This window comes from Rhea americana, unplaced genomic scaffold (assembly GCF_003343005.1).
Source record: "Rhea americana isolate MKP2758 unplaced genomic scaffold, rheAme1 scaffold_19, whole genome shotgun sequence".
Classification (NCBI taxonomy): Eukaryota; Metazoa; Chordata; class Aves; order Rheiformes; family Rheidae; genus Rhea; species Rhea americana.
The window spans coordinates 2,942,334-2,954,880 of NW_028186038.1; the positions used below are offsets into that span (position 1 = coordinate 2,942,334).

General features: G+C 41.2%; 1 protein-coding gene across 12 annotated transcripts in view; it reads left to right on the forward strand.

The window, feature by feature from the left end:
- Positions 1-12,547, forward strand: part of WNK2 (WNK lysine deficient protein kinase 2) — a 116,784-nt gene that overhangs the window by 79,918 nt on the left and 24,319 nt on the right. For 10 of the 12 annotated variants that reach the window (XM_085302398.1, XM_085302391.1, XM_085302393.1 and 7 more), the window contains 9 exons: positions 1,483-1,532; positions 4,225-4,390; positions 4,475-4,591; positions 4,748-4,915; positions 5,101-5,146; positions 6,356-6,472; positions 7,599-8,680; positions 10,419-10,491; positions 12,427-12,482. In XM_085302398.1, coding sequence (XP_085158524.1) covers positions 1,483-1,532; positions 4,225-4,390; positions 4,475-4,591; positions 4,748-4,915; positions 5,101-5,146; positions 6,356-6,472; positions 7,599-8,680; positions 10,419-10,491; positions 12,427-12,482 — 1,875 coding nt within the window. The remainder of the gene's footprint in view (positions 1-1,482; positions 1,533-4,224; positions 4,391-4,474; positions 4,592-4,747; positions 4,916-5,100; positions 5,147-6,355; positions 6,473-7,598; positions 8,681-10,418; positions 10,492-12,426; positions 12,483-12,547) is intronic. The other 2 variants (XM_085302390.1, XM_085302392.1) reach the window with 2 other exon arrangements.

Below are 12,547 nucleotides of genomic sequence, written 5' to 3' on the forward strand. Positions count from 1 at the left end.
TCCCTGGAGAGCGCAGGTGGTGTCCTCTGCTGCCCCTCTGTTAYATGAGACCCAGGAATCCTGGAGCTGTAATGACCCTTAACTGTTGAATGATGCAGCTGTGTTTTGTGCAAAAAGCATAAGCATCAAACTGTGTGACTCTCCACAGAAAAGGTCAAACTGGTCCAAGTGCTCCCCTGTGTTGATTTTGTGATATATATTGCTAAGGTTTTCTTGGATGTAAGAAGAGTTTCATGTCTGTACRTATTCAAATCACTGCATTTCATTGCCATTCTGCCATACCATTTTTATATCTATCTTTTGTTTGAACGTGTGACAATACTCGTATCCAAATCAGTTTGGACTGATCGGGCAAATGAGATTTTGTAAGACACTTGTTCAAGTGTATTACTAAAATCTAGATACATTATGTCTGTGTTCTCAGTGTTCATTAATTTTGCATTTCTATTGAAATCACAGTYAAGCTCAGCATGGCATATGTGTGGTGTTATAAGCAATAAGTGGTGTTAACTTGTTAACCTCTAAGCTTTTAACTCCAGTCTGCAAATTGTTTTGGTTTTAATGTGTAGTGATAACAGTTGAGGGGCTTGTTTCTGTGAGTCTATGGTAAGAGATTTTTTTATATATTTATATTTGTATATATGTGTGCGTATGCATATATATATATATATATATATGTCTCTAAGTGTGTGTGTGTGTGTGTATATATGTGTATGTATATATATTTTTTTGAGTATGTATTGGTGTGTGTGTGTATATACATATACAGGTGTGCTTGTGTCTGTATGTTACCTACATATATAGTAGAGTGGTTATAGCGGGGCCGGCAGCATCATCTCAAATTCTGTGAGAACAGGTCTACATAATGAGAAAGTTAGTCCATTGATATCTGTCCTAGTGTTGCAATCAGTGAAGAAGGAAACTTGAGGAAAATTTCTGTTGTGTAGAAAGCAAGAGAAGAGAGCTGTGTTTGTAAATAATGACTTTTTTTTGTTTGTAAGTTCGTAAGAGATTTTTCGCAGTAAGCTAAACACAATAACAGTACTCACCAAATTTCGGGAAACTATAAAAAAAACGATAAAGCAAATTAGATTACACTTTACATGCGTTCAGAAAAAGAGACAAGATCGGGTAGGTGCTGATATGTGGTTTTGCCATACAATACCTTGCTCCATCGTGGTGAGAACTTGTGCTTTTTATTTTACCACCTCTTCTGCTTTAGGAACAGCAGAAGGGAACTGACAGGTCGGTGATTGTGCATAGATGCTGATGCTGTGGACAGAAGTGATGTTGGGGAGGGTAAAATGGGACATTTTCATGTTCTGAAARTATGTTAAGCAGAATAGTTTAGGATTACTGAAGCCTCAGTTTTTCTTTTTTCTTTTTTCCTTTTTTTTTTTAAAAAAAAGACGCTTACTTAAAGGTGTTTTTGTGTATGCATATATAATGTATTTACCTGAATGACTTTTCCTTATGTTTTAGGAGCAGGCAGTACAGGACAAACTTCAGACACTGTCACAGAGCTGTGAAAGGTATCATTCTAATCTYTTTGGCATACAAAACTTTCCTTTCCGAAGGCTGCTGTTCTTCTCTCTCTCTTTACACCACTTAGCCRGAAGCCTGGTCTTTGGCTTTGGTGAAAGGAGAAGAGGAGCAGGAACTGAAAAGGAGGGAGACAGTAGGGTGCAAGTCTAYGGAGAAGATAACTGTTACGTGTGATGTGTGTCTGTTTCAGCTCACCCAGCTCTGTTAATTTTTTAGTTTGGGTGCTATATCCTAACCCTCATATGCATACAAGGACTGGTTTATTTTAATTTCAGCATGTGATTTCTCTTTTTGCTACRTTGCTAAAGTGGTACAGCTCTAGATTTTGATGATGATGAATCTGTAGAAAGACATCCCACACTAGTATAGTGGGGTATGTAGTTTATTYCATCCCAGTAACAGTGGGGTCTTTACCAGTTTCTTCTGTAATGATCTATCCCGAGGTGTGCTGTGGGGTGTTGGGGGTGGGTGAGAGTTGTTCATTGAACCATCCTAAAGATACCATTGTAAMAAGAGCTGGAACATGCTGCCAAAGCCAGTTCTGGACCAAATGACATCTGTAATGGAAGTAATGAATAATGGTAACTCTTAGAGCCGGCTTAATGCTCATCAGGAATATAAACAAATTTCAGTTTTGCCAGCCCTGGTGTATGCCAACTTCCATACTCAAAAGCAGAAGGGAGGGGAGCGAGGTTGGGATGAAGAGGTGAGGAGGAGCCCTGGGGAGGAAGGCTCACTGCTTTGGCTGCTTGACAGGCAGATGAGATGAACAGAGGCAGAGGCATCTGTTTGTAGGGCAGGAGTCCCCTCTGCAGACACGCTGTGCCCCCACACCACAATCCCCACCTCCTGGCAGCCRTGAGCCAGACTTTTCTAGCGCTCAGATGTGGATAAAATAGACATGGAAGTGTGTATCCCTAAGCACTCAGTGCTTTGCCTATTGCAAGGTGCTTGCACCACAGTCATCTCTACTGATTGCGAAGCTTTGGGATTCCGTGCTTTGGGCTGGTGACCCTCTTATTTTCCTGAATAGACAAGGTGAACTAAGCTTATGCACTCGAAGGCTTCTAGGTCCTACTGATTTTCCTTCTACCCCACCAAAAACGTCAGTCAGACACAAGTGAATACAACCCCTCAACCTTAAAACCGAACCATTTTTTCTAAGGATTCTCTATTTTTAAATCCTACTGGAGAAAAAATAGAATCCTAGCAAAGGAAAAATACCATGACTCCCAGGAAAGGTAGAAGGGAAATTGTTTTCAATTTGAGTTTTTTAGTGAACGTCTACRCTTTTTTAAGGGAAAGCAGAATCTAATTTTTCCTGGCTATAGGCTGACTCTGACTTTAAGTTAGAATGAGTTCACTTACACCCCGTGAGAAGACTGCTGTCTAGTCTGTTGTAGAAAGGCATGTCAGATATTCAGTAATCTATTGAATTCTCATTTGCCTGCTCCAGAAGTGTATTTGAGAAGCTTACTGTCGTGCCTGTGGCAGCATGAAGAGTCTGTGTCAGAACATGTCTCATAGTCATAAAGGGAGGTTTCTGTTTTCCAGGTGCACATACAACTGTTAACCTTTGGGTTGGGTTGCACTTTCATAGAGGGCAAAGCATTTAATGGCTGGCAGCTGCAGCAATGATATGAGCTAGAATATCTTCTGTGCACAGACTGTGCTCATTCTGCTACCATAAGAGGCACACACATGAACCAGCTGCAAAGTAGATAGAAGTGAGCTGTCCCCTACGATTAGTGCAGTTAGAACAAGAAGTAAAGGCCTTAAATTTAAGCAAGGGATCTGTAGGTCAGATWTAGAAAAAAAGAAAAAAGAGAAAAAAAAAAGAAAAAAAAATGCCTGTACAGATAGATAAACAGTGGAATAAATTATCCGGGGAGGTTATGAAATCTCCTGGGAGGTTTTTAAGATCAGTTCAGACAAACGTCTGTCGGCAGTGGTTTAGAGATGCCTTAGGTAATAAATGGACTAGACAACCTTACAAGATATCTTCTTGACATGTTTGCTATGCATCTCTGAACGTTTCCTGCAACTTCACAAATGACTTACAAGCTTGTTTTCTGAACATGGCARTAAGGTTAGCAGTTAGTGTCTTGATTGCTAAAAATAATACGCTGTTACTAGCTGGGACATTGGTCATCTGGGATATGGTGACTTAATGCCCTCTTTCAGATTCTTGAGAACTGCAGAGATAGGAGACGTGGTATCTTACTGGGGGCTGTACTGACGACTCACTTTTTTCTTCATCTCTGACTMAGATGAGTTGACCGTGTTTAGACTTTCTGCTGTGAGTGAACAGAAGGGAATTGAGAAGACTGAAGCTTAAACAAATTGGAAGGAATCCTTGCTGTTCAAAGAGGGACTCTAAGGATCCCTGAAGAAAAGGGACTGGGGATGTAGTGATGTATTAAAAGTGATGAGACTTTCACTATTATTAACAGAAACCTTTATAGATTGTTTCTGATTAGATGTGATAGCCAAAGTACGTGCTTGACTTGGAGTGGCTCTACTCCCTTACCAAGCATCTTTCAGTAGCTGCCCTAATTTGGGCTGGAAGTACAGATATGAAATTTTCTTGCAGTCTCTGCTTTTCTGTATCTTATCTTTGTATAACTCCATCCTGTTGGTGTGTGTGTGTGTTTGTTTTTTCTCCTTTCCCTCACAAAGCTACATGAGTCCAGATGTTGCTTCAGGTAAAGAAATGAGTGACAGCTTTGAAGGAGTGATAGGAAGCGGAAAACAAGAGGGAAAGCCTTCAAAGAAACATAAGAAATCTACCCGTGCTCGTTCACGACAGGAAAAGTCCAGCAGACCAAAACTGACCATATTAAATGCAAGTACAGCCTCCTTGACTGAAGGTAACTTTTGAGTCAGTTTGGTTGTGCCGGAAACGATCATTGTTAATCTCTGCCTGCAGGTCTGTAACACAGGGGATAAGATGGTGGAGTGTCAGCTTGAAACACACAATCACAAAATGGTGACTTTTAAGTTTGATTTGGATGGTGACGCACCGGAGGAAATTGCTACTTACATGGTAAGATTTGGTGATGCAGCTCCCCAGAGTCTCTTACTGCAGTAAATTGCTTCAGCCAACTTGTCCTCGATGTGCGCTTGTTGCAAGCTTTCAGGTAGCTGCGGAGCTGAGCATTAACCAAAACATTATTGTTCTACTCTTTATGTATCCCTGTAGGTAGAGAATGAATTCATACTGCAGAGTGAAAAAGAGACATTTATTGAACAAATGAAAGATATTATTGATAAAGCAGAAGATATGCTCAGTGAAGATACAGAAGGAGAACGAAGTTCTGATCAGGGGACAAGTCCCCAGCAAGATGCTGACAGACAGGAAATGAATGAAGTAAGAAATGTGAAATAGTTGCTGTAGATTAGTTTGAATTCCTGCGTTGTAACAGRTTTCTCAGCCAGAAGAGTAATGCTTTTCCTCAAATGAGGCTTATGCTATGACTGTTCTTTGGAATAAYGCTCCTTTTGCACTGATACCAAGACAGCTAGTTCTTCTGTCTTGTTTTTGTCTTTTCATAGGAGAAGCGGCAGTCTCAAGTGAAGACRCCCGTGTATCAACAAAATGGTAAAAGCGCCTTTTGATTACAAACTTGATTTTGAGCTTTAAGGCAGAAGTTTGCTGTGCAGGGGAAGGCATCCACAAATTACCAGGGATTAGAAACGTATCTAGAAATTACACGTATAACAGCAGTGTCTGTTGCTGTTAGCAACCTTCAGGAAGGACTGCAGGCCCAACTTAGAGGAAACTCGTGGGGTGTGTGGGGAACTGCTGAATCACAAGCTGGTAGTGGAAGGTGGAGATGTTGAGGTGGTGTAGGCACGTGTACTCATATTGTTGTTGTTCACCGTAACAACTACATTTGCAAAAGGGAGCTGAAAGGTTGCATTTCTGTTGGTAATCTCGTTGAATTTTCTAACCCATACGTTTTGGCTGCCTCTATTGGCAGACCGAGTCTTGGCTTTCTGAACTTAAATGCATCTACTGGTTTTACACGTAAATGGAAAGGAATGGAATAATAGGCACTTATTCTTTCTGTTAGTATCCTGGTGGAAAAAAAGAAACATCTGCTGGAGAAAGCATTGCTTTGAAAGCTCATGTTCATATATATATATATACATATATATATAGTGCTGTGTGTTTCTCCATGTTTATAGGGGAAGAAGGATAATTCAAAACTACTTTGGCAAGTGCAGAAACTAGATGATCCTTCCAAACCAGATTTTCAACTCAAAAGACCCAGAGGGGTTGCCTATAAAAGTTATATAATTTTCTCAGCACACAATTTTAACATACCATTTATATTTATACTAATGGAGATTACAAAATGTGTATAGTTCTATTTTGCCGTTTACATGTGCCAGACTGAGATGAAAATTAGAAGGAAATAGTAGCTGTAACACTTCCTACATAGAAAGGTTAAGTTGGATAAATTTTACAAAATTAATAAATTTTTCCATTTTGGGAAAACTTTTTACAATACCTGCAGTAAAATTCTCATGTATGTAACTTACCCTGCTAAAAGTATGAGCACTTGAAAATTAATTTTCAAGCAACTTGCTCAAAATATGTGGCAGAACCAGAATATATCACTATCCCCCTACCAGAAGGTGACTTCTCTGGGATGATACTCAAATAGGAGACATTGTTTTAATTTCTGTTAATACTGTAGAAATTCTGATTTTCCTTTCTGAATTAAGGAATTAAGACTAGATTTTGACAGATGATCTGGATTGAATATGAAGTATTGTGTTAACATTTTATTTTCATCTCTAGTTTTGCATACTGGAAAAAGGTGGTTTATTATATGTCCTGTGGTGGAAAATCCTACTCCTGATGCAACAGAATTTTCTCCACCGGTTCCTCAGAGTGCACAGCAGTCTGAAGGCCCAGGTATTTATGAACTTTATATTTTTCAGAAAATATCGTTTTCTGAGATGTTGCTCTGTCATCTCTCTTGTATTCTCCCATGATTTCATTGCAGTTATTTCACTTTAGTTAGGCAGAGGAAGAGAATGAAGAATATCTTTGCATAGCAATATTCAATAAATTACCTAATAATGACAGGAAAGGCATGCATATAGCGGCATTTTAGTGTTGTTTTGATCCTAGAGGGCTGCAAACTACCAATTCTGTGCTATGACAGTTTATACTACTACCTGATATTTAGTTGGCAAATAATAGTTCATGTTGGCAAAAAAAATGCTGCAATAACTGCAGTAACTTTTCTCTTCTAAAAACAAAAAACAACAACAAAAGAAAAACTTTTGTAATTCTCAGGTGATTGCCTAATAAGCRAGCAAAAAGAAAAAAATCCTCTTCACTACCACCACTGCCTTAGAAAAGCTACGGTGGGTGGGGAAAGGGCAGGAAGAAACCCTACCATGTGTGTGCATTGGCTTAGGGCTGCACTTACAGCCACTAATTTTAAGATGGTGAGGAAAAGTTGCTGAGAGCCAGAAAAATGTTTTCTCCTTATCTTAAAAAATAATGTGCTTCATGAAGCCCAGACATAACTGTGTGTATTTTAGAAGTGAAAACCTACATGCCAGGCGCTTCATGTAGTTGGAAGAATCCAGGCCTTTCTGTTTTTGMTGGAGTAATTTATAAGTAAAATTCCTATTAATTATGTAACAATTACCACTCAAAATGAGTACAGATATCTTTCATATCAAATTTGAGTCAAGCATTTTAATTGAGTGTATGGTACTGAACAGAATTGGGAATGGTTATTTGAGTTGCAGGGAAGTCCCAGTATTTTAAAGCTGTGCCCTACACTGTCAGGCAGCTCGAGTGGTGGTCGCTGCTGTTTTAATAAGCAATGTCTTTTCAGTGAAACATTTTTGCATGGTCTGAGGTTTAAGGTTCTAATTAACCATRTATTGGTGATCTTCCGAGAGGAAACCCTGATCGGTTAAGCCTGGATGTAGGTCTCTGGTTAAAATGAGCCGGGGAGTTTTGCTGTCGCTGTGCTTGTTTGGCTCACAATAAGTTAAGCTGATGTTCGTATGCCTTCTAGACCTGGAACAGTTAGATGATCAGCCGGCAAACCCTGCAATGACGGATACGCCTGGTGTCTTACCTCGTCAGCAGCTTCCTCTTCAAGCGAGCGTGTGCGACAGCCCCGTTGGCGCTGCCCCRTCCCTGGCGCAGGTTCCTGCCGCAGCATCCTCAGCCGCCTTACAGAGTCAGGCAGATTTTCCGGCGCCGGCACCACCGGCGCCTGCGCCCAGCGTCCTAGAGCAGGTGGCTGCTTCCCGAGGTCAGCTGGAGTATTCCCCGCTCAAGGCAGCGGTGCCTGCTCAGCCCGGTGCCTCGGCCCCCCGCGCGGCTCTGCTGGAGGAGGCTCCCGACGCCCAGCTCCCCCCGCAGCATGCGCAGCCGCGGGCGGACGAGGGCCTCTGCGTGCCCGACGTGGAGATAGCATGCTGCAGCGTTGGGCCACCCAGACCCGCCCCGCCGGGCCCCACGAAGGGGGCAGACCTCTGCCCGCTCCCCGCGCTCCCGGATAACGTCGTTCTGGAGCGGCAGCCTGCAGCACAAGTGCCCCACTTGCCCGAGGCCGGGCAGCCGGGGGCGATGCAGCCCTCCTTCGTGAGCCATGTGTTCCCGACAGCTCTTGCAGCCGACTCTTTCAGCCTGGCAGGGTCTCAGCTGCAGAGTCCCACTCAGGCGTCAGTGGTGGCATCCCAGCAGCACGTGCTGCTGTCTCAGAGCCAGCCGGTCACCTGCTCCAGCGTGGGCATCGGCCTGCTGCCGCAGCAGCCGCCCTGCACTGCGGAGTCGGATGGAGAAGGACCGCCCAGGGTAGACTTTGTTGACAACACGATAAAAAGCCTCGATGAGAAATTGCGCAATTTACTTTACCAGGAATATGTTCCAACTTCCTCTGCATCAGCAGGGACTCCAGACAGTTTTGTCCCAGAACACGGGGACAGCGAATTTAACTTACCACCTCTTACTGAAGATCAAATTCCCACGCTCGTGCTGGGTTTAAGAGAACCAGTCCATAAAGCTGCAGATACCTGCCAGGAAGTGAAAGCTGCTGAGAGTCAATCTGCATCGCTCGTGCCATCAGAGATCTCGCCTTGCCCTGTCCTGGTTAGTCCTCCTGCCCTTAGCACGAGAGCAGAGTTAAGGATCAGAGAGGCTGTGGTAGGAGATGCGTAGATTACTTGCATCCGTAAACAGTCTACTCTTCTGCTCTCYGGTATATTTATGTTTTGTCTGTTGATTACTTTCCAGTATGAAAGTTTTCTCAGTTCTTACTTTGCCAGATGCATCCTGACTATTACATAAACACTAGTGAAAGCTAAATTTTGCCTTTGAGTTTAAAAGTGGTATATTATTTTAATTCTCCTTCTRTTCTGTTTATAAAGAAGGCAGAGATGTGAACATTTTTTGTAGTTTAATAATTTAAAAGGCTTCAGGGGTGTATTCATTCCAAGTTTCGATGAAGAAGGTAGTGTTGGGCTGATCAGCTGGCTCTGATATTGTATCTGCTATTGCTTGCTCGTGCRTAGTTGGCTAGACTGGGATATCACTCTTCACCCCTTTCTCACACTGCAGCAAATTCAAATAGCAGCAGTCAATTTGTTTTAAAAAAAAAAAAGAAACAAGTCATGTTTATCAGTGAGGTGGAATACTGTAGTTATACAGAACTCCTTCAAAGACAGTTTATAACCTATGAGTAGTTGTGCTTGGTAGTGATTATCACGTTATTAGCAATAATGTCTAATTTACCTATTGTGCATTTATAACTAATTTTAGAATATGTGGTAGGCTGTTGAAATATTTTAGGCTCCAACATGGCTGATATTGTCACTTTGAAAGTGATCTACAGTAGTAAAGAACATGATTTTTTTTATGCTTCCATTAGGAATTTTTTATATAAATTAATGGTACAGATCACAATATCTGGTTCTAAGGCAGTCTGAATAAAATAAGTACATTGAGAGCCTCTGCTTTGTTCAAGTGCTGCAGCTAAAATGAGACACTGTAASTGGAAGCTTGTTCTGCTTCCAGGAAAGATTTCTTTTGTCTTCCCATGAACTTAGAGTAAACCTTCACTGGGAAGCATCAAAGGAAAGCTGAGCGTTTTTCCTGGAGCAGGTGGCTTAGGTCATTGTTGACTCTGTCTTACATGCAATCCTGTGTTGCAATCTTTTAGAAAAAATGCTAAATTTATGAAATCAAAAATTTTGCAGCACTTTTCTGCTAGAAGATCAATATATACCTTACTTGAAAAGTAGCGTTTCTGAAGATAGTTATCTCACCAGTACCAAGGATAAGGCTGTTGCATATAGTGTCACTTGGATAACCTGTATAAACTACCTGAAATATGCAGTATGTCACTGGAGAGATGACAGCACTTTAGTAAAGGATTAAACCATGTTGCTTATAATGATAAATGACTTTCTAGAGCAGTTAAAATCCTTTCTCTACAAAAGGTGTTATGTTTTTGCAGTAATTTGAATTTATCTTGTTAAAATTTGTGCTAAGAAGAAAGATGCATAGAATTTCTGAAGAAATGAGCATTAGAGTGTACAGTCTGTCTGGAAAAGCAAAGCAAAACAAAGTTCAAAAATGGAATATATAATTCAGGGCCTGTTTTTCAATAGCTTAGGCTGCAGTCATCCCCTCTATGACACTGCCACCTCTTTCTAAGGGAGAAAAAAATGGAAGAGTTGAARGAAGAACTAAGGGGTGAACTCCACAAGCACTCTTAGAGTTTCATATCCCACATAGTGTGACTGCAGAGAGAGAATGAGAATGCTTTGGCTTCCTGATCTGTGTGCATGAGGCTGAAACTCGTGTTCTTATTTCTCTTTACTGAAAGTTCGAAAAGTCTGGGGACGCTGGCATCACTGCAGATTCCTCAGAAGCAAGAGGTGGGTCAGCAAGCGGAAAAGGTAACGCTAGTTTTAGTGGTCAGCTGCAACGATATGTTGGCATTAGTGCATGCTCCTCTTCTCCTGTGCCTCTTTCTGGTTAACTACAGGACAGTGCTCAGCAGAGTGTGTCTGTGAAACTATTGTAATGTAACTAATATTAAATCTCTCACTTTTGTCAAGCTTACCAGAAATAAACTATCTCACAGGCAGATTTATTTTAAACCATGAATAAGTAATACATGTATTTGCATGGCCTTAGGTATAGAGCAGTCACATGGACTGCTGCACTTTGTATAGTAAATTTCCAGCACCATTAAAAATCTGAACTTGGATTTCCCAAACTTCATAAAAAGGAGTTGACAGAAATAATGTGATTGAGGGTAGCCCCTCCAGTGCAAGCCTGCAGGATTTTCAAGAGTGTCCCAAGGAGAATTAGTGAACAATACTTTTCTTACGGTGCTCGTAGATACAGTGGCACTTTCCACAGTAATGCAGTTGGAGCTGTCATAAGAAGCTGTTTAGGATGGATAATTAACCCTCCATTTACCTGTCGTGTAAGTCATCGGAAGTTTTAAGAGTTGAGGAACCTGCAACTTTGTGTTGCTCCTGTCACGTAGGACGTTGTCATTTCTTTAAGATCGGCATGGCAGAGCTGGATACCAGCTTTCCGTGGTGAAAGGCAGATCGTTCCTGAGCGCGTACACCTCAAACTGTTCGGTCCCAACAGCCGAGTTGCCAGGAGCTTGCAGCGGGCTCGCTCACAAAGCTGGGCTCTGTCTGTGCTGGTTGTCTTTGAGAGGCTGCTCTGGTCCAAGGCTGAACTACGAGTAAATTTGTTCTGCCCCTTGTCAAGGGTGTATGATGTCCTGCTTTCTTTTGGGAAAACCTGTTTTTCTGCAGGTCTTTTGCCTGAYGTTCTCGGTAATCAGGGCAGCTTGCAGAATCTGACCAGCTTTGCAGAGTTGAGGCTAATTTTCTGCCTTCCTCGTCCTGCAAAAATTGTATTCCCGTGCAGTTTAAGTTAGGGGCTTTAAATGGTACAAATTGTCAAAAAAGCCATTTATATCATTGGAGTCTGCTACTTTTAAGCCAATATGAGTGGAAACTCTGCTTGTATTTTTCACATTCTTTTGTCTCACTAAAAGAAGAAAATACGTATGTGAAATGTAACACTGTGTTAGAATTAATGTAGCTTAGATACCATAAAGCAGTTAACATATTTCACCATTTCAGAACTATGAAGTGACAGATTTTTGCCTTATGTTCACTCTGTGTAATGTGCCATAGGAGAACAGCCTTCCAAAAAGCTTGCATTTGTTGGTTTGACATCAAAAGCAGTGCCCATTTTGCTAAATAATGTCTTCTTGAACATGGCCAGTAATGTTTTGCTTCTCATGTGCTTTTGTGGTCCAGGTGGTCATCTTTTGAGCTTATAATTTCCTCTTTCAGCAGTGTGGTGTTTAGCTTCGTTCCAGGCATTTTAAATTGTTGGTGTAGGTATCTGTCAAATGAAAGGCATGAAATAACAGTCCATTTGTGGTTACCTGCAGCATTTTATGTGCATGAATATCTTGGTATATWTCCCACCCCCTACCCTGACATCAAGAATACCTTAGTAATGTGAACTCAGTGTATCATGCAGATATCATTCTCATTCTGTTTTTCTCCCTAAAATTTTCCAATCTGCTAGTGAAATTTCACTTTCCAACTATTATTTGAATTGCCCAAATCAATAGAATGAATAGCCTGAACAGTGCCGCCTTGTGGATATTTGGTGGTGTTATCATTATTGCCTATTGCATTTAAAAAAATTCTGTTTCCTAGATCCTATATCACAGTGACTTGATATTTAAATCATTATCCAGTGCTACACTTCATTGTGTTACAGTTTACCAGAATAAACACGTTGGCTTTTTTCCATATGTGATTTTTTTTTTCCAACTTCTAAAACAGATTCAGCTGCAGGCATCACTTCAGCACCTGCTGCTACAGCAAAAGGTCTCCTTCAGGTAACCAGAAACTACAAACAGTTTTATATTTTATTGCTACAGTTGCTGTCAAAATTAATCTCCAT